General features: G+C 41.4%; 1 protein-coding gene across 14 annotated transcripts in view; it reads right to left on the bottom strand.

Annotated features, from left to right (window-relative positions):
- DPF3 (double PHD fingers 3) overlaps positions 1–19,470 on the bottom strand; it is a 182,696-nt gene that overhangs the window by 36,197 nt on the left and 127,029 nt on the right. For 9 of the 14 annotated variants that reach the window (XR_011809688.1, XM_072038821.1, XM_072038823.1 and 6 more), the window contains 3 exons: positions 18,036–18,114; positions 17,679–17,720; positions 6,552–6,689 (listed from right to left, as the gene is read on the bottom strand). Coding sequence is in view for 10 of the 14 variants with exons in the window: in XM_072038821.1 (XP_071894922.1) it covers positions 6,552–6,689; positions 17,679–17,720; positions 18,036–18,114 (259 nt within the window). In the remaining 4 variants the exon portion in view is untranslated. The remainder of the gene's footprint in view (positions 1–6,551; positions 6,690–17,678; positions 17,721–18,035; positions 18,115–19,470) is intronic. The other 5 variants (XR_011809690.1, XR_011809691.1, XR_011809689.1 and 2 more) reach the window with 1 other exon arrangement.

The raw sequence follows: 19,470 nt of genomic DNA, 5'->3' as shown, positions 1-19,470 counted from the left end.
GCACTGCCATCCCGTCCCAACCCACCACCCAAGTGCCCCCATGTGCCTGGGGCTGCCTTCCCCCCCTGTGCTGACAGAGCTCATCCCTCGCAGTTCTGGCCCATTTCCATGGTGACCGGCGTGCCAGGCCGGGCTGCCTCTGGTCTTGCCACCTGTTATGACTCCAGCTCTCCAGCGCAAGGAATCTCCGCGTGGCCCCTTGGCCTGCTGCTCAAAATTGCGATGAAGTAATAACAATGAAAAAATGGTACTGAGGAGAGGGGAAGGAGAGTCGAAGCGTGGACCCTGGCCTGTCTTGAAGCATAGCTTCTGAAGGAGAATGGAGGGCGATGCCTGGCTGGAGATGCACCCACATCTGCCTCATCATTGCTGGGGTTAACGAGCAATGGTGGAAGTCACAGAGGTGGGCCCCAGAGGTGCTTCTGTGCCCAGCACCCAGGCCCAGACCCTGCCCTGGAACCACGCTATAAAACAAAAATATATAACCCCTGGTGTGGTGAGGGAGAGGCCAAGCAAAGCTCAGCTGCATTCAAGGCTCTTGCTCTCACTTGTACGTGGCCAGGCAGAGATGTGCACAGCCATTTTTGCACTGTCCTCACCAATGAATTAAACACGGGGTTTTTTCACTGCAGTTTTTCAGGAAAAAAACATAAATCAAATTGAATGAGAGGAAATGGCGAGTCTCTTTGGGCATGTTTCCTCTATCATTAATAGCAGAGATAAGCATGTGGGCTAACCCCAAACTGGGAAGTGTTGGGGCGCTTGATACAGAGACCCTCCATCTGGCTGCAAGCACAACTGATAGTTGGTAGTGACACAGCTGTGCTGATGTGGCACAGCATTCAACCAAATAACCTCTGCTCAGTGTGTGTGAAGCGGGGGTAGCACTGGGAAACTGCTGCTGTTGTGTTCCCGGTACCAAGCTAATCGTTCTGCACAGCCCCATGGGCCCCCAGGGGCCCCACCGCACATTGCGGTCATGCCCTTTGCTGGCAGCCAGAGCTGTGCTACTGCGAGAGGTGCTGCAAGTTGCCCACTGCAAGTATTGCCAGTTCTCCCTAGTAACTGGATTTTGTCTCCTCTTTGGGTTAGCTGGTGCTGTGAGGAAAAAGGAAGCTCTCGCCTTCACATGTTTTAGCAGCTCTGACAGGCTGCCTTTCCTACATACCCCCTGCTCATGGGGAGGCACAGCCAAGGAGCGCTACAAGCTGCAAGAAGCGAATGCTACCAGCAGCAGGTACTTCTGTAGGAGTCAGAGGAAGCCTCTGATTGTGGGGGGAGGAATAACATTCGATCACATCTTTTACAGGAATTGGTATGGCCCTTTAGTTGAACAGCTAAGGAATGAGTTGGGAAGCAGGCAATGGAAGGTAAGCCAACGAAATACAGCATCAGCTATTGAGATCTAGCAGATTTGGGGTGTCAGTGTTCCTGCACCATAAGGCACACTTCATACAAATGTCTGTGTACTGATCTCAGAGGGTCTTCTGCAGGAGCACATAAGACACTAGCCAAAATCCCACTGCTCACAGTAAATCAATAATAGACCATACTGTAATTGTCCAGCACCCCATGAGAATTAACAGTAGGAGATAAAGACTAGGCAAGCAGACAAAAAGTCCAACATGTTAAAATACAGATTTCCTGATTTTGAGGGGCTCCTCTCCTGAGGCTTGGCTTCTGGCCATCGAAGTGCAGCATTCCTGTCGGATCAGGGAACTCAAGGAGGGGTCATGCTGTCCAATATATGGGGCAGATCAACAGCATCCCTCAGCATTCATATGAGGATGGCCATTGTCTTCAAGTTGGCCCCTGTCACATGTTGTAGACTTTGGCTCTAGAAATTGTTCACGGGAGGAATGTCAGAAGGCAGAGCACCTAAGTTCAAATTGAGTCAAATCTTTGAGTTTTACTTAGTTTAAAATCTACATGAGGACAAAAAGCATGGAGATAGCACCTCCACAATAACAACACAATAACAACAACAAAAAACACAACTTCCAACAAACAAACCAAAAGACCCCTATGGGTTTCTGTACATAGGAGATAATTTTGAGATTTTCCAGTATTCTGCCACTCTAAACATCTGATTTATTATTTCCTTAACATCTCAAAACACAGGCACAGAAGTCTGAGAAATTTACAACTGCAAACAGAGTTTGAGTGGAAATCGTTATGCATCTCCAAAGTCTGCAATCATTACAGCTTCTTTTAGTATCCTGACTTTTTTTTCTTCATTAAAACTAGCCCTGGGAAAAAAAAAATAGATTAAACTAATGAGAAGTCAAATCAAGGCAATGTACATATTTTCACTGAAAAAGCACCTGCTGCAGGGTGTCTTGTCACAAGGTGAGCATTGATGCACCCTTGCACTCAGATGTGGCTCCTATCATGGCCCCAGCAAGGATCAGCACTGAGGCAGGGAAAAAGTAGGCCTGATGTAGCTTTCAAATTGATGCTGCTTGTGGAGAGGAACAAACAGCTCGTCTCCAACTGAGGGGCTGACTCTCGTCATTTATTCATGGCCAGCCCCCTGCCTGGATGGAAATAAAAATGTTTCAAAGCTGACTGTGTGGGGGAGCTGGAGGACAGCTTGGAGGCACACTGAGGTTAGCACATTAATTTTTTATCTCTGGAGACTGGGTATCCAATTATGCTTAGAGTACACAAACAACTTTGGCTGGTCTCTCCAGTAGAGATTTATCCACATCATAAAATCGGCGATGCAACTGGGCACAACAGCCTGATGCCACGGAACAACATAAACAGGTGGTTTTATAGGTCAGATGTGCAAGCTCGCAGAATGACAGGAGCTCGCAGACCTGCATGCTCATTAGCTAAGCCTACTGCAGGTATGGCCCAACTTGCACACCACAGCTAGGCCAGCAACAGCCAGCACAATGTGCTTTATTTAGGAACGTCATTGGCCAAAGTGCTTGTGGGCATAAGTTCAGTTGCTGTTTACGACACAGCTGCCATTAACCAACGTTTCACACAGCAAAATACCACTGAAAATTCTCCTCCTTTAATGGGGAGGAAGTTTTTCTCCATGTAGACAGACTATCCTATTCTCCTGGGAATTAAGGAAGCGCATTTATACTCATGCACTCATTCACACACACATTTCAATAGATAGAAGTCTAATGTAATTCCTATATCAGAAGTGTCTCCAAATTTGAGCGCCAGCTGCCCCCAGAGCTGGCCTGTACCCATAGAGTGAGATGGAATAAAACAGCAGGTGTTTTGTGGCAGTCTTGGATGCACCCTGGGCTCACAAATCTCACGCTGTCAGTGCCAACATGTGGAGGAAAAGGCAGCAGAAAAAAATAAAAAAAGGCTGAGAATGGTGTAGGATCCTTCCTTTTCATTGGCGGACTTGAGGAAAGGGGAGTTGCCTTTTTAAAAGGTTTTCTATAATCTCCTTTTCACAAGTCTATACTCATGCCAAAAATCAGAACGTATGTCAGCAATAAATGGGTGTGTAGGCAGAGGCAAGACTAGGCACCGAGGAAGGGCTGTTTATCTGTGTCAAAGAGCTAGATAAGACATCCAAACAAAGCAACTAGAGCTCAAACAAAGCCCAGGCTGAGGTGTTTTAGGAAAGGCAAAGGGCAGAGAAGACTGTCAAACTATCTTCCCTGATGCAAAAGATAATCTATAGGAAGAAGGACAGAAGGAGAGCTGTAAATAAACAAACCATCTACACCTGCCAAGGACAGTGAGACGTGCCAGGGAGATGAGACCTGGGGCTTGGGCCAATCCCCTTCTTTGATACACATCTATTCAGCGGCTCTCAGTTTCAGATAGATCCCTCCTATCTAACTCTCTTTTCCAGGATAAAAAATTCCTGGATAATTTACTGAACTGCCTGAACTAGTCTGTGCATGAGGAGAAGAGCAGAGGTAAAGGGGTCTGGGTGTGCAGCAAGACACAGAGCCATCAGCTCCTTAGCTGGCACCAGCCAGGGCATCTGTAGCTGTACCCAGTAGGAGCCATGCTCCAGAAAGCTCGCTCCTGCATCAGCAAGGCTGACATTGCTGCGGGTACCGCAAGGAGCAGAGACTGCAGAGCAGACGTAGGTACAAAGGAAGGAAGTTCACACTGCAACTGCCCGCCTGAACTTCACTGACCCAGTGCTCACCTCCCACAGCATGAAAAATTCCAAGCGGCTCGTTTGAATTTGCCTTGCTTTTGCTAAATCAGGCTGCTCATATCTCTCTGACACACTGCTAAGCAAATAACCAGACCCTGCTCTATACCATATCTCTGGTCCTCCTGTGCAGTAGGTTGCGGATTAGCTGTTTGGATTAACATCCCCCCTCCTCCCTCCCTTTCCCCCCAAGCCCATGCAGAGAGGATTCTTGAAGCCCGAGCCCTGCGACACTGCAGACCTGTCAAATCTAATTCATAACACATGCCTAGCAGTTCTTAGGGGAAAGGAAAGATCTGATGCTCTGGCTCCCCACCATCCCCCTGTACAAAGGGACCATTTAATGACTGCACATTAGCAATGTGGACAATTAGCATTCACATGGAAGATAAATGGCAGCATAAATTAAATATCGCCAAGTGAAAGAGCAAAGATGCAAGATCTGAGCTCAAGGCTGTAAACAAATAAACAGGCAAAAAGGAACAAACAGCCACTGCGACAGCTAAGCCATTTGGGAGAGTTACCTTCCGGCGTCTGGGACTTTCCCCAGGGGTGATCTTCACATTCGCATGGCTGTTGCCTGTACCTCACTGGCTCCTGGCTGGTTATTAAGCAGATTCTTTCCACTCAGGAGGCTAGATGTCAGAGGGTTTTACCCCACTGCTTTTATACTTCTGCCTATTTGGGGATCAGCATCAGCAGCTTCCCTCTATCACACGCATTACATGGGAGCTCTGGGGGAACACAAGCCGAGCAGCTCCCATTCTACCCCTTCCCATAGTACGTAACAAACCTTTCTTTCCACGGGCCAAGTCCTGCTGCTGCTAATCTCTCCACAGCTCTTCTAGCTCTTCTTCTTGCTAACTTCTATCAATTCCTAAGCACCAGAAACATGAGGGCTGAGACTGCCCTTGGCCTCTGTGACAAGCTGAAGGGTAATGGATGCTACCTTTCTTTGTCAGGGCCCCTGTGCAAGGCCGTTATGAATAGTAACTCAATACAGACTGGCAACACACCTCTCAGAAACGCAACTATTACTAAATACTGCAGGCACCAAAATAATAATGATGACGATGATAAACAACAATGGCAAAAATCAGAGGTAATATAAATGCTAAGTAAACAAGAGCTACTGGCTGAACACTGACAGTCTCCAGTCTGCCCAAGCAGTCACTCTTAGTGCATTGACAGCTCAAGTTTATCAACAGCTGGAGGAGTCAAAATTACCTTTGCTGTGAACCTACCAAACACATGAATAACTGAAAGGTAGAGCATAAAAGTGACAGAAACACAGAGACTGCCAAATGGGATCACACTAAGTGGCCCTTCAAGCTCAGACAGTGGCTAGAAGCAGATGCTTTGGAGGAAGGAAGCCCTCCCCCCCTCCATCCCTGGGGACAATTATCAATTATCCTCCTCAGAAACAAAATGTTTTCCTACTTCCATATTTCTTCCAGTTCTTCTTAATATATTCTAAATGTTTGTCTGGGTATTTTTCCCCATAAACATTTTATTGCTTTGTCTGCATTGTTCCTTACTTTGAACTAAAATGACAGTTCACACAGTGATCTGAAAGGACTTTTCATAAGTGAACAAAGGTATCAACACAAATCCCATGGTAAAAGCGACTATCACATAGTATTGCACACTGGAAAACTGAGAAACAGGGGCTTAGAGACTTGTCAGTCTCACAAAAATCAGTAATAAAGCACAGTCTCCTTGACCCTTCATTCTGTGCCTAAGAAGCAGGGGAAGGACAGTCAAACATGGCCATCTGGGCTATACCTTTTCTTTCAGCCCTGCATTGGTGTGGAGAATCTAGGCATGTAACTGATGTCATGCTCCAGCATTCCTCCTTGCAGATGAGAACTGATACCTTTTCATAGATTTTTTCAAAACTGTAACTAAGAAGTGCATTTTGGTAAAGATGAGTGTAAGCCTTCTGAGGAGGAGATGCACGGATAAGGCAGACAGATGCTGTAAATTTCATAGCTAAAAATCTGAGGCATGGATAAAGGTGTCTTATTCAAAGGCAAAACAAAGACAGCCCCCTGAAACAGAATGTGTATTTCCTTGACATCCCTGCTAACAGCCACTGGGAGGCTGCTTGACGATGGGTGGGTTGGGCATCTCTTCCTTTCCCCCCCTCTCCCTGCCACCTCCTCCCCACAGGAGCTGTAATGGAAAAGTGACTTGCTGCAGAGATAATGCTGGGTTTGAAATGAATTCCTGACTAGCTGAGCCAGCACTGGTGTGAGCAGTGGCTGATTAGCTCCAAGCATCCAGGTACCAATCACTCACAATGGAGCCAGGCAATCACGCCAGCTTCCGCAAGGCAAAGAGCAGGTGGAGGCAACATCCCTGAAAAGGATCTCAAAGGCAAAGAGAAAATACTACTCACGTTTGTGGTTTTCATTTCTGTGGACAGGGGAAGAGCGGGTCTCCTGCTCGCGGGCTTCATCACCCTCTTCGCTGGCAAGGTGAGTGTGGGCATAGTGGTAGCTCAGCCCGGGCCTGTTCTTGTAACGCTTGCCACATACTGGGAGGAAAGGAAATACGAGGGAGGGGAAGAGAGAATGGAAACATCAGAACAACCTGCAACAATGACAGCATCCTTTAAAATAGCACTCCCTTCTCCCCTGGCAGTAGCACCACAAACTCCATATTCCTGCTTGAAATGCTACCGATGGGTGTCAGTGAAAGGTGACAGATGCCAGCCCTGCAGCCCCACGGCCCCAGACAAGCGCTCTTCCCACCATGCTGCCAGCAGCCCTTCCTACTGGCCTAGACAAATGCACATCCAGTCTCCGCAGCTCATACCACCCTAATCCTCTCTGCTGAGATTACTAACAAGATTGCCCATAAAATTAAATGAAATGCCAGTTCTGATGTTGGTGCTGCACAATGCACAGCAAGGGGAACTGGACCAAGAAGAAAGGGCATTATTTTCTTGATTACTGATCTCTCAGAAAAGGAAACAAAATTACTTCTTTTTTCTTTTTTTTGAAAAAGAAAATAAAGTCTTTCTTTAAAAGGGCAATAAATTGCTTTATTCACAGATTGCCAGTCAAGACAAGGAGATGGAAATCATCCATAGTTTCTTCCTAGAAGAACATTTAACAAACTTCACATTCAGCAATCGCAATAAATAATACAAAGTGTGACATGGAATCCTCCTTCTGAACATTTGTTTGCTTTAGGACTAAGCCAACAGGCATTAAGAACAGGATCAAACAATTCAGGCTGATAAAAGGGCTACAAAACATAGAAGCTCAACACAAGGGCAAATTTCATCATAACATTCATTACATACAAATTCAGCTTCTATAAAGATTTTAATTCATGGTATTGTTTCTAAAAGTTCTCTCTTTTCATCTTCAAAGCAGTCTCTGAATCAATTATTGCCATTCTAAAAGATTAGGAAACAAAAGCTGAGAAGCTTAGTGCCCTTCCTGCAGATTTTTTCTCCCAGCCACACTTTCAGTTGCTGTACTGGCTTCACTGACCTCCAGGATATCACACAGAAATAAGTGGTACTATGTCCCACGTGGCTTGCTTAGGAAGGTGTGTCAGAAGATAGAGCAGAACCCAGCAGCCTCTAGTTCTGTCTTGATGTTAGATCTCTTGAAAAGATCACCGGGGGGGAAGTAACCATCCAGTCCTAAAAACTTCACTCAACTGTGATACCTAAAACGTATCTTGCAATATATATAGATTCCATTCCCCAGACACCTGAGTCTGGGAATGTCATTAAGCTCTATAAACAAAAAATCTTAAAAAGACCCACTGCAATTATTCATTTCCAGCTAAGTTAAACTTCCATTATTTCACTTTTCTGCTATTGCTCACAAAAAGCTAACTGGTGGTCCACGTTGTGGAACAGAAGAGAGAAAATTGTAAATCAAAGCCTAGTATGGTAACAGATTTCATTCTCTGTCTCTCCTAACTGATTTGTAAACTCCCTCAAGGAAAATACTTTGCCTTATTATAAACGTGTAAAACAACCTCATGATATGAATAAAATGTCTGATCTGGAAGATTAGATACTTTTATCCCAGTTTTCTCCATTCTGCAAGATGATGATCATACAGTTACTGTAACAGAGCAGATTTTTTTTTTTTCCAAATGTAATGTGTCCTTAGCACAGAGTCTTAAGTCTTTAAATTCCCTTGATTTAGAAGTGAAAATTCCTGCAGGAGACAGGGGAGAAGTAGGAAGGATTAAAACACGCAGATGTATACGCTCACCCATTCTTTGAAGCATCTGCCTTTGTTACCTATGTAAACCTAACTGTGCTGCCTGATATTTTGAAGACCTGTTCTTGGATGCACACTCTCCTCAGAAGTTCAGTTTGGTCTCCCTTCTTCTGGTACCAACCATGTATTCTTCACTGCATTCTGGACTGGGAAACTACCTACTGCTCATCTGTGGTCTTACAAAGCACAGGACAAGCCATGGAACACACATTGACAAGGACCAAAAAAAAAAAAAAATATATATATATATATATTCACAGTTAAGTACAACTTTTGAATACTGGAAAAAGTGTAACTCAGAAGTAATCATCAAACTAGAGACAACTACACAATGTTCACTGTTAAAATGATTTTGGAAGGATAAGTCCCTCTAATTAAGCAAACGTAATGTCATTTTTTTAGAATGGTGAGAGAGATTAACATTTTAACATTCCTAGCAGATGATTGGAGCATCACACTAAGTGTCGTAGCCTATCCACCTTACTGTGTTTTTGAAAATGGAAGTTAAAAAATTTTACTTTTGCTAAGAATTACTGATATTCTCCAAAACTTCTATCTGGTTAATTTATTTTCAGAGCACTATCAGATGATCAGTGCTGTACTGACAGTGGAGGAGGCACCTGGAGCTTGCAGCTACACAATATATACTATCTGACTCTATCTTGCTCTTATACAGCTTGATCCTGCATTACTGCTAATGTAGGTGCAAAATCAGATAAGCTCTAAATCCCAGTCCCATTTACTTCTTGTTTTGTCTGTTTTAAATTTCAAAACAAATTATGTCTAAAAATTCTAACACACTACATTTCATTTAGGTCTACCTGAAAACAAATACACAATTCTAGCTCTATAGGTGCTACCTTGTAAAAGCACAGCATCCTTGAATAAAGGTCTCATACAGCTTTCTCCCTCAATGTACAAAAGGAAACTTGCATTCCCTGCAGAAATACCCAAGGTTGTGGCCTTGTCTCCACTCCCTACAGGATCCTGCAGGGATTTTAGCTGCAGAGTTTGGGATGGCATAGGAAATCAGGTGGGTTTGCAGACTTTTTGGGATGGCATAGGAAATCAGGTGGGTTTGCAGACTTTTCCTTCTCCAGAAAAAAAAAAAAAATCCAATAGAAACAAACAAACAAACAAACAAACAAACACACAAACGAACAAAAAAAACCAGCAAGTATCAATATAAGCTAAGGCAGTAGTAATTCTGCAGCTGGGCACTTTCCACTGGCAAAACTCTTTGAGATTGCTTTCAAGGGTGGCAGCAAGCTGAGACATTCCTAGCTACAAATGAATTTAGAGGACTTCATACCCAGAGCTGAGGCAAAGAAGTTATGTTTACAGAGTTCTAGCAGATCCTTTGTAGGACCAAAGATTTGTAGCTTCCAGCAGCCTTTTTTCTGGGTGTCCAGACATTTCCTCCATTCAATGTTCTGACATGGAAAAAAGTCTAAAGCAAAACCATGAGTTGAACTGCTGGGATTTCCTATTCCCCAAGCAGATCAGACTTTTATAGGGGAAAAAGGGTATCATGATATTACTCAGGCAAAAGAACCACTGGCTTCAGTGACAATTTCCTAGGATAAAAGCTAAGTCAGAACTTCATGGTTTCTCCAACAGACTGGAATCTTCCCAAATTCACCCTAACTTCTTATTTTCCAGATAGAGCACATTTTATTAATCTACCATATCACTGTGCTAAGAAGGAGTTTCTATAAAAGGGTGATCATTAATAAATGCTTAGCTCTTATATAACTCTTCCTACTGCAAGACTGGCTTTTCAAACATTAATTAATCTTCCTCCACATTCCTGAGTGGGAAATACTACCTTCATTTCACTTCTGAAAAAAGAGAACCACAAAGGGGTTAAGTGGCTTGCCCACACAGTGATCTTTCATCATTACCAGGATTAGAATTCATGAGTTCCAGTACCAGACCAGTGCTCACACCACATCTTTCTCATTCTCGGAGCTGACAAAAGCATAATGGGAACTGGTTCCCCCAGTCAGAAATGTATGCTGGTGGTTATGTTCTAACACTACACAGCTCATACATAGCAAGTGAGAGTGTGCCTTCCATAAACTTTGCTGGGTGGCCTTGCCTTTCTTTCAGTGGCTTTGGCTGTTCTATCTTTAATTTTCCATGCTGGGTAGGCTCATCATCCTTGCATGTGTTAGATTTCACCCTGAATCTCAACACTGGAAAGTTGACAATCTTTAATTAGGTAGCCAAACCCAATGAAAACAGCAGGAGTTTGTAGAACATAACCTCCTCCATTTCTGCATTCAAAGGAGATATTTTGCTACAACCTGATGCGAATGCCATCTTAGAAACAAGCTGGGTAATTAAAAGCTAACATGGCAGTGCAGATCAAACAGCACAGATGAGGAAGATTTTATTAGGCCACCAGACGCTCTCCTATGATGAACCTACATCCCTTCCAGTTTGAAGACTGAAGTGAAGAAGTTACACAACTATGTTATGGGGAAAAACCACAACTTGCAGACAGCTTAATCACAACCATTGAGCACTTCATAAAAGAGAGCTCTGTTCTAAGTTATGGCCTGTAACAGCCTGTAACTCTTTGGATAAGCAAATTTTCTCTCTGTTTACGTTTCTCTATGAGTAAAATTAATATAAAATACTTCCCCTGTTTTCAAAGGAGGTTTGAAATCTATGACTTAAAAGACTTCCTCATCAAATATTTAATAGCTGTGCTGCTGTCATTTTCAAATTGTTACACATTTGGTCCTTGGCAGGCTGTGAGGTATGTTCCAGCCAGCTCTCCACATACATTTTACACAATCTGTCACCAGTATGACACAGAAGGAAACAATCCGTGTTTTCAGTGGCAACCGGAAATTGGGGGAGGATATATGCTTTTTTCTTTTTTCCCTGGCTGAGTCTTGCCCCCTCATTGTTGTTGCTTTTCTCCTTTGCCTCCTGTTCTTTCTCCTCAATGGGGCTGTGTCAAAAACAAAGCTTAAGTTAACTGATGGCGGGCAGTCATTCCTCAAAGTTATCTTCCTGTCCCCCCATTCACTCCAATCCAAAAAAAAAAACAATAAAAACATTCCTTATTTTGCATTGGTTTGGTAATATAACCTCCACTGTCACAGTTATGTCCACTCTCTGGTACAGAGAGATCTCAAACATTAACACAGTGTATATTGACCTCCACAGATGGAAAGGCATTACGCTTGTCCCTCTTTGATCAGTACTGTCATGTTATACACCTCTTTTATCAGAGCAGTTATTTATTAACCCATTTCTTATGGGATTTTCTGTAGGTAGTAAATAGTCTTTGTTTCATTGCCCCCAGAGGGACAAGTTCCAGAATCTATCTTTTGCATTAAGATCACAGGAAGGTTGAACTCCAAAGCAAACCACGCACAGGTCAACAATGCACATATATCCAACAATATGTACATCTACATTTCAATAAATAAATTGCTAGCAGGAGCAAAGCAGAAAACAGATACCCTGTAGGATTAGAATCACAATTCTATTCCCCTCTTAACCATATGACCCACTCCACAGCTGTGTTATTCAATATTAAAAAAAAAAAAAAAAAGTGTTTTTGCCTCTCTTATGTTGGCTTTTCTACCAGTAATATAGTCAATGAATGGCAAGTACAGCAGCTATGGTGGGAGAGATGTTTGTTGGGTTCATCTGAACAATCATCTTATTCTAGATCTTACTGCTTATTACCTACTTAGAGATTCACTAGAAAGGATAATACCAGGAGATGATTTAGGGCTTATGCTGCTAATAGTTTAAAGGGAAGCTGAAGACATGATGGAGATTTATAAGAAGCAAGTAAAAACATAATGCTATAATCAAAGTATTTTAAAATAAGCTTGCCAGCGTGGTATTTAACCAAAGGTCTAAGAAGCAGCAGTAACAGTGTTAGATTCATTTGTATCTGTGAGAATTATGATAACAGATTAAGTCTTGGAGAACTGGTAAAAATCAGCCTACATCATGACTTATCTTGCAAGCCTTTGGTACTCCAGCAAACCTTACAGAGAACAAATGAGTTGTTTCTTAAAATGAGTATGGCAGGATCAGGTCATACTCAGAGGAGAGGAGAAAGAAGGCAGGTGAAGTTATTAAGCTAATTACTTGACCAGTCACTTCGTGAACATATACAGGAATATAGTTCCTAAAGAATAGGCCACAAGGAGTTATAGTTGGCAAGTCATGCTAGAACAACATAAATTAACTGGTTTTTTGTTTTTTGTTTTTTGTTTTTTTTTTAAGGAACTTAAAAGAGAGAGATCCTCAATTCCCATTGAAGCTCAGTGGAATCTGTTCATCTTAAATCACTCAAACTATCCGAAGATTCCAGCCTTTTGTTGGCAGAACCCGTGATACATTTACTGCAAAAAGGGAAAGGAGAAGAAAAAATTAACCTTAAAATAGTGAAATTTCAATACCGTGCTGGATGATGAACTCACAGAGAAATCCAATTGTTTCAAGCTCTAATGATTTGAATGTAGGATGTTCTGATTAATTATTATTAGTTCAAAGTCAAATTCAAAGTGTTCAATAAGGCACTAAACCTTATACAATCCAGAAGGCACAAACAGATAGGCTGGGATATTTACAGAAAACAGCTTAAGAGGTTACCTTCAGCTGAAATCAGTGAGAACTGGGAGCCTAATCTTTTGAAAACTTCACATGGCACTTTTCTGCATCTTCAAGCACCTGAGAGTGTATTTGGGGCTCAACATTTGCCTCTATTTGTACAAGTAACTTGAAGGGTGGAATTGAGAATAAAAGAATCAGACATGAAGAGAACTGATTCTTGGATAAAATATTGGAATACTAATAAAAATATACCATACAAGTTTCATCAATCAAAGAATTTTTTTTCAAGCAGCACCATAATTTGTAAATATTAAGATGACATCTTGTGTAGATCAATAAAACATGGTATAACAGGGGAGGACAGTATAACGAGGAAACTAAGGATGACAGATATTCAGCCTGGATAGAAGCAGGTTGAACAGGGAAGGAACAAGAAGTTACAGCAAAGGGTCTATTAAATATGAACTCGCATGTCAGACACAGGTGAAAACTGTTGCCACTGGAAAGGAGTGTCTTGCATTGAAAAAGGGTTTATTAGGCAACCTAATAGATCAGCCACCTCTCACAGATATATAACAGATCAAGTTGCATACATCCAATTTATATAGGTAAGTATAAATTACATATAAATGTAACAGCCATTTGCCTTTCTTCGGAATTGTTTCTATCTTCAGAACAGCATCTTCTACTTAGTGCTGGCCACTGTTGTTCAAAGAAGAATCTCTGAGGATTTTTCAGAGAAAAGAAACAAGCTTATTAAAAAACTGAAGAAAACAGAGCTGAAAGAAGCCACAGTAACTGTTTTCAGACATAGAGAGAAGACATTGTTATCCACTAAGAACAGAGCAAGGACTTCTGTTCTTAGACTGAAGCAGAGGAAATTCACTATAAGTAACTGGAAAAACCTGAAAATAAAGTTTTTGACAAAAGAACCAGCTTCTGCAAAAGACTGTAGGATCAGTGTCTCTGGGTACATTTAAGGTTGCATTAGTCACTGATCCAGCAGAGATCATAAGACGGTTTCGGTCGATTCTCATTTTTGGACAAGGAATGGATCTAAATACATATCTCAGTCTCAGAGGGACCATGAATAAAGGATACAATGCAAACATAAGTTGTTATGCTAACATTGCATTTTATACAGGAATAAAACTAAAAGGAGGTAAGGACATATTGGTTAAAGGAAAAGAGAGAGAGAGAGAAGCAACTCATTTAGAGATGGGCAAGGGAAATCTCCCATAGATGGAGGAACAGAAAACAAAGGTAGAAGTAGGTAAGTGTGTAGGGAACTATCACTGGGAACATGAATAAAAGTAGATACATGTAAATAAGAATGGTCATGAATGACGTTAATAACTCCTGGAGATTCAGGACGAACTAATGAGTCTGGCTGAAGGAAGTAGACATCCAGAGTCATGAACCTCTGCCGCTACAACTGATTGCAATTTTTAAAACAGAATATATTTCTAGATAAAACTTCACATAAGCTCCCCCTGCTTCGCCAGAATGAATGAATAATAATAATAATAACAATAATAATAAAGTAAATATAAAAATAGCAAAATGATTCTCTAAGACTGCAGACTAGCAGGATAGTTGTTCCTCAGCTGATCATTTGACAGCCACATGACATCACCACACAACATCAATTCTTGTTACATACATAGGCATTCATACATTCATTCACTCTGTTCCTTCTTTACAAACCACATGCCAAGTTCATCTTGAGCAGTATATTCAGCTTCTCTGGAGTAGCATCAGAGGCCGTGCTAGCCAGGTACTTAGGCTACATTTGGGGTCTGCTCTGATACAGTAGCTGACCATCCCGCTGTGATACCATCTCCTGTCTATACTCACCTTACACCAGGTTTCCCTGCCACTTTTCATATCAAGGCTTCTTTCCCAATGGAGCTCAAGGCACAACACTGACCAAAACAACTGGGTAAAAATCTGGCTAACCCATTTCCATTTGCCAATTTAATGAAATAAAGCATTTCAAGATTTTATTAGCAATTTTATTAATGCTTTGAATGGCCAAATATTTCATTCTGAACTTCTGATACAGTATATACTCAATAAAACCGACTGAAGTATGTTAGAATATTTAATTCTACAAAACAGGCAAACAACCAAACAGAGGTTTCGTGCTCTCCTAACACCATATGACACAAAATTTGAAAGCTTTGAAAACATCCCTGAGTATAGAGGTTCCATATTTCCAGTCAGCTTTAATACTGGGATGAACTTTAATATTGGTGCATAGCTGAATGTTTCTTCCACCAAAGGCAAGCCTTTTCAGAAATAACGTTGCTATTTTACAACACAAGGGGCACTGTCAGCTGGATATAACTCTTGCATCATCTTACTGACACACAGGCTAGGTATTTCACATAACCTTCTTACTCCTGATGAAGCCTGGTGATATACTAATTTCCTACAAATATGAACGCACAACTGTGAAAAAAGGGCATTCTTCACCACAAGTCATTTTTGTGGTCATACACTTAAATACCAAAATTAGTTTTAGATATGCTTATGCATTCTTGTTTGTGGTCACATTCCAAATTCAAATATCAGAACACATGCAGAAAAGGCAACCTGGAAGTAAATTAAACAATATACAGAAAAAGTAAAGTGTCCACCTACTAAAGTAATTATTCATACCAATAACGTAATTGTAGGAACCATGTTCTCCAAACCATGGAACAGATTCGCTATTTTTGACCTGCATATGGCCATGTAAAACTAAACTATCTGCCCAAAACACCTCTACCTGGAGTACTGCAAACCAATATCTAACCTACCATGATCAGATTGATATTTACTTATAAAATTATTTAGCAAATCATTTCAAATAAAAAAATCATTAAAGAAATCCTTTACTGGCGTACTGATCACCCAAGCAGGAAAAAGGTCTCAGAACGGACAAGCTAATTATTCACTATGAATTGTATGCAATATTTCTACAGAAAGCTAACATTGGCATAGTATTATTTCAGGAGGATGGCACTGCAACTGGGACAGTTCTTCTGCTCCACAGTCAGGTAAGACTTCTGCTATCACATAACCCTCTTCTCAGCTATCTACAATGGAAAAGGAGGAGTTACTGTGTAAAGTCTGGATTCCAAAACTCCTTATGACTCACCCTCTGACTATATGTTTCTTAAAAATGAAGGGTATCAGCCAAATGAAATAGGAAAGTTTATACTTCCAAAACCAAAGAGGAAATTTATGCTCCAAAATGTAAGCCAAGGCAAAATTCCATCAGTACAACAATGTACCAGAACATAGACTTCAGCTCAGATTTCTGCCGCCTGCTTTGGTATCTTAGATGTTTTATCTACTCTGTTCAAATCACTACTATGCGTGTTGTGAGTTCTCTGTAAGATCCAAAAGCAGAGCAAGATCAGACGATAAAGAGTCATTATGTTCAAAATGCGTACATCATTGGCAAGTGTCTTTGGATTTAGAAAGATGTTCCCAAAAAGTGATTAAGGTAATTATGCATATACTAGCAGAGAAAAACTGTGTCTTTCTACAAGATATACAGTGGCTCCTAGATAAGTCTTAGAAGACATATTTTAGTTCTTCCAACATGGAACGACACCTATATAACTACAGTAGAAGTCTCCCAACTCTTCAAATCCTAAGGAGCTCTTCATCCTTGATTATGTTTAGAGACTCCCATTCATCTGCAAGTCTCCCTATATCTACTCATTCCCAGCAGCCCTTATAATATTCACATTGCTGAAGTAATATACCAAACATGTCATATTGTGCTATGCACGGTCATCTGGTCTTGCTATAAAAGAATATGATTTAATCATATGGAATATAATTTTCATTTACCACACATGCACCATATTTCTTCATGTTTTTAAAAATTAGCAGAAAATACCCAGAGATTGACATAGTAATGGTTGGTCTTTTAAGGTCATAGAATCATTAAGGTTAAGGTTGGAAAAGACCTCCAAGATCATCTGGTCCAACCCTCCTCCCCCTACCACCAATACTACCCACTAAATACTTACTGTGTCAGTAACACGGTAAAATAGTTAAACAGTGGAGAAAGGGGAGTTCTAACTTTCTCAAAACCACCAAACATTTTTGGGTCACAGAACTGAAAACTTCCTGTTATTCTCCTATTTCTATTATTTTTTGTTAGGTTATTGTCTTGTAGTATAGAAGGCACTCTAATAATACTCTTCGCTGCACAAACACACTGCAGTAGGCCTTAAGATAGGAAGTCTCAAAAGCATGTAGGTAAAGATGAGTGTCCCTCATGGAAATGACATAGCGAAGCAAAAAAAATGAATATAAAAAGAAGAAGAAATGCACCAAGTAGTAGACCTTAAAAAATACAGTGTGTAACAAATATTGTACTCCTTCATACTAGGACTCTGATATCTTTTTTCGGTTTGGGCAATGCTTTACTTCACCTGCAGTCCCACTGAAAGATGTCAGACAGTATTGTCATACTCAAGGGGAATATGTATCAAAACAGAGCATTCCAGTTTTGTTTGTTTCTTAGGAGGGCTCATCTCCTGATGATGCCACAAGAGTCCTTTCTGAATAAGGGATGAGAATAAGACCTTCAAAATTTAGCCCAGTGAGATTTTAAAGGACTGAAGGAAAGAGAATCACCAAATATATGAAGAGATACAACAAGGGTGAAGTACCTTTGTCGGAGATTTTTGAGTTATGCTTTTGTTTGTAACTATCTGAAACAGAGAAAGAAATAGAGGGTGAATCTTACATGGGGGAAAGGATGACAAAAGGCCAAGAAGCCAGAAAAAAAGGAGAAGGAGAAAGAATGTAAGAGATGACTTGTTATAGCGCAAAGGGAGGTGGAGTCTTGCCGAGGACTTAATTATATTTCCTTCATGCAAAAACACCAAGAGCAGCAGCAGCAGGTTGCAAACATGCAAGTCAGAGAGCAGCAGAATACTTTGCTGGAAAAGAAAAGATGAACCCTGAGTGCACCGAGCTGGTAGGACCAGGCTGGAAGCAAAGTCATTTGTCTGGGTGCTACTTACTGTCACAGACATAGGGTTTGTCATGATCATCCTGGGAGGCAGCATCATTCCGTCTCCTGCCACCTCCAGATCCCCGAGCCTGCAAGGACAAGAAGAATGTTAACATTATTCCATTGCCCCTCGGGTCTCCTTGTGCCCCTCACCCTCCTATGAAAAATGTGCAACATAAACTAAATAAATCCTCAGCTTCCACATAGGTTTATCAAGGGTAGGCTTGACCCTTCAACTCCTAAGATATGCACTATGCAAATGGATCTCATAATGCAGCAGAGATCCCCTCCACAGATAACCCAAACTGTTCATCCATAGCAGTATGCTACTGCCAGCACATATTCAGTCAAGTATCATCAAACTTTCATTTCTGAAGATGTCCAAATACCTGTCATACTGAATATGAATGAAAAAATAGATGAACAGGTGGTAAGGGATAAATATAACCTTTAAACCAGCCAGAAAGCAGTTAACAAACAAAGCAGAGGTAAAATGACTACCGTATTTTCAGAGGTGATGGTGGGCTATTTTGTTTTGTTTTCTAGCTGGAAAGCAATGTTTCAAGGGCCTTCTGACTGGGACAACGATACCATGGTTCACTACAACATGGAGCTTAGGTCAGTTAGTGGAAAAGATTAGGTAGAATGGCTACCTGCAATAGTGGAGAACTGGAATTACCCAGAAAGGTCTCTGCAGTTTTGTGTTCCTAAAACACAGCAAGTTGGCAGCCCTGGAAAACCTCTGTCCACAGCCCACACTGCTCTGTCTGAGCTTGAGAGGTAAGAGTGGAGACTTGGTTCTGACCCTTCTCAGGCCAGACAACAACAAGGGGGCAGTTCATATCTATCCAACAGCAGCAGTTTTGATGTGGAACTGGAAACTGAGCCTAGGCCTTCAATTCTTTAATGATAGTTAATGTACAGTCTGCAGATGACAATAATTTTAGACTTGATCTTCATATGAGGAAAGTGATCTGGAGGTGGATGGCTACATAGCCCTTTAGTAATTCTGCCAGCTAATCTATTTCCTGGCTAAAAGCAACAAAATTGTTTCTGCTGCACATCTTATTAAACTGTTGATGTCTCTCACCCTAGGCAAGGCCACCTGACTCAAATCTTTCAAGCGTTTGCATGTGAAAATAAGAAAGGAACAGAGCTTTATCAAGTAAAGCTGGAGAAGATGTAGAAATTCTGAGAATATCAGTGCCCCAGATACTAAGCAGTCAAATAATCTCTGTCCCTCATCTGTGGATTTTGGACTGAACTAGCAATATTTGAGCTGCATTCCACTGGACATCTAAAGAGAAGGAATAAGGAACAGTTTTACACTCGCCTACCACAGTCTGTCAAAACAGGGATTTACAAAAACATCATGTATTATTTCCTCGGGATTGCTCAGGTCTAACTCTTAACACAGTCCTGAAGGAGAGACATGGATTTGCAGC

This window comes from Anas platyrhynchos, chromosome 5 (assembly GCF_047663525.1).
Source record: "Anas platyrhynchos isolate ZD024472 breed Pekin duck chromosome 5, IASCAAS_PekinDuck_T2T, whole genome shotgun sequence".
NCBI lineage: Eukaryota > Metazoa > Chordata > Aves > Anseriformes > Anatidae > Anas > Anas platyrhynchos.
This window is presented reverse-complemented; position numbering and strand designations above follow the sequence as displayed.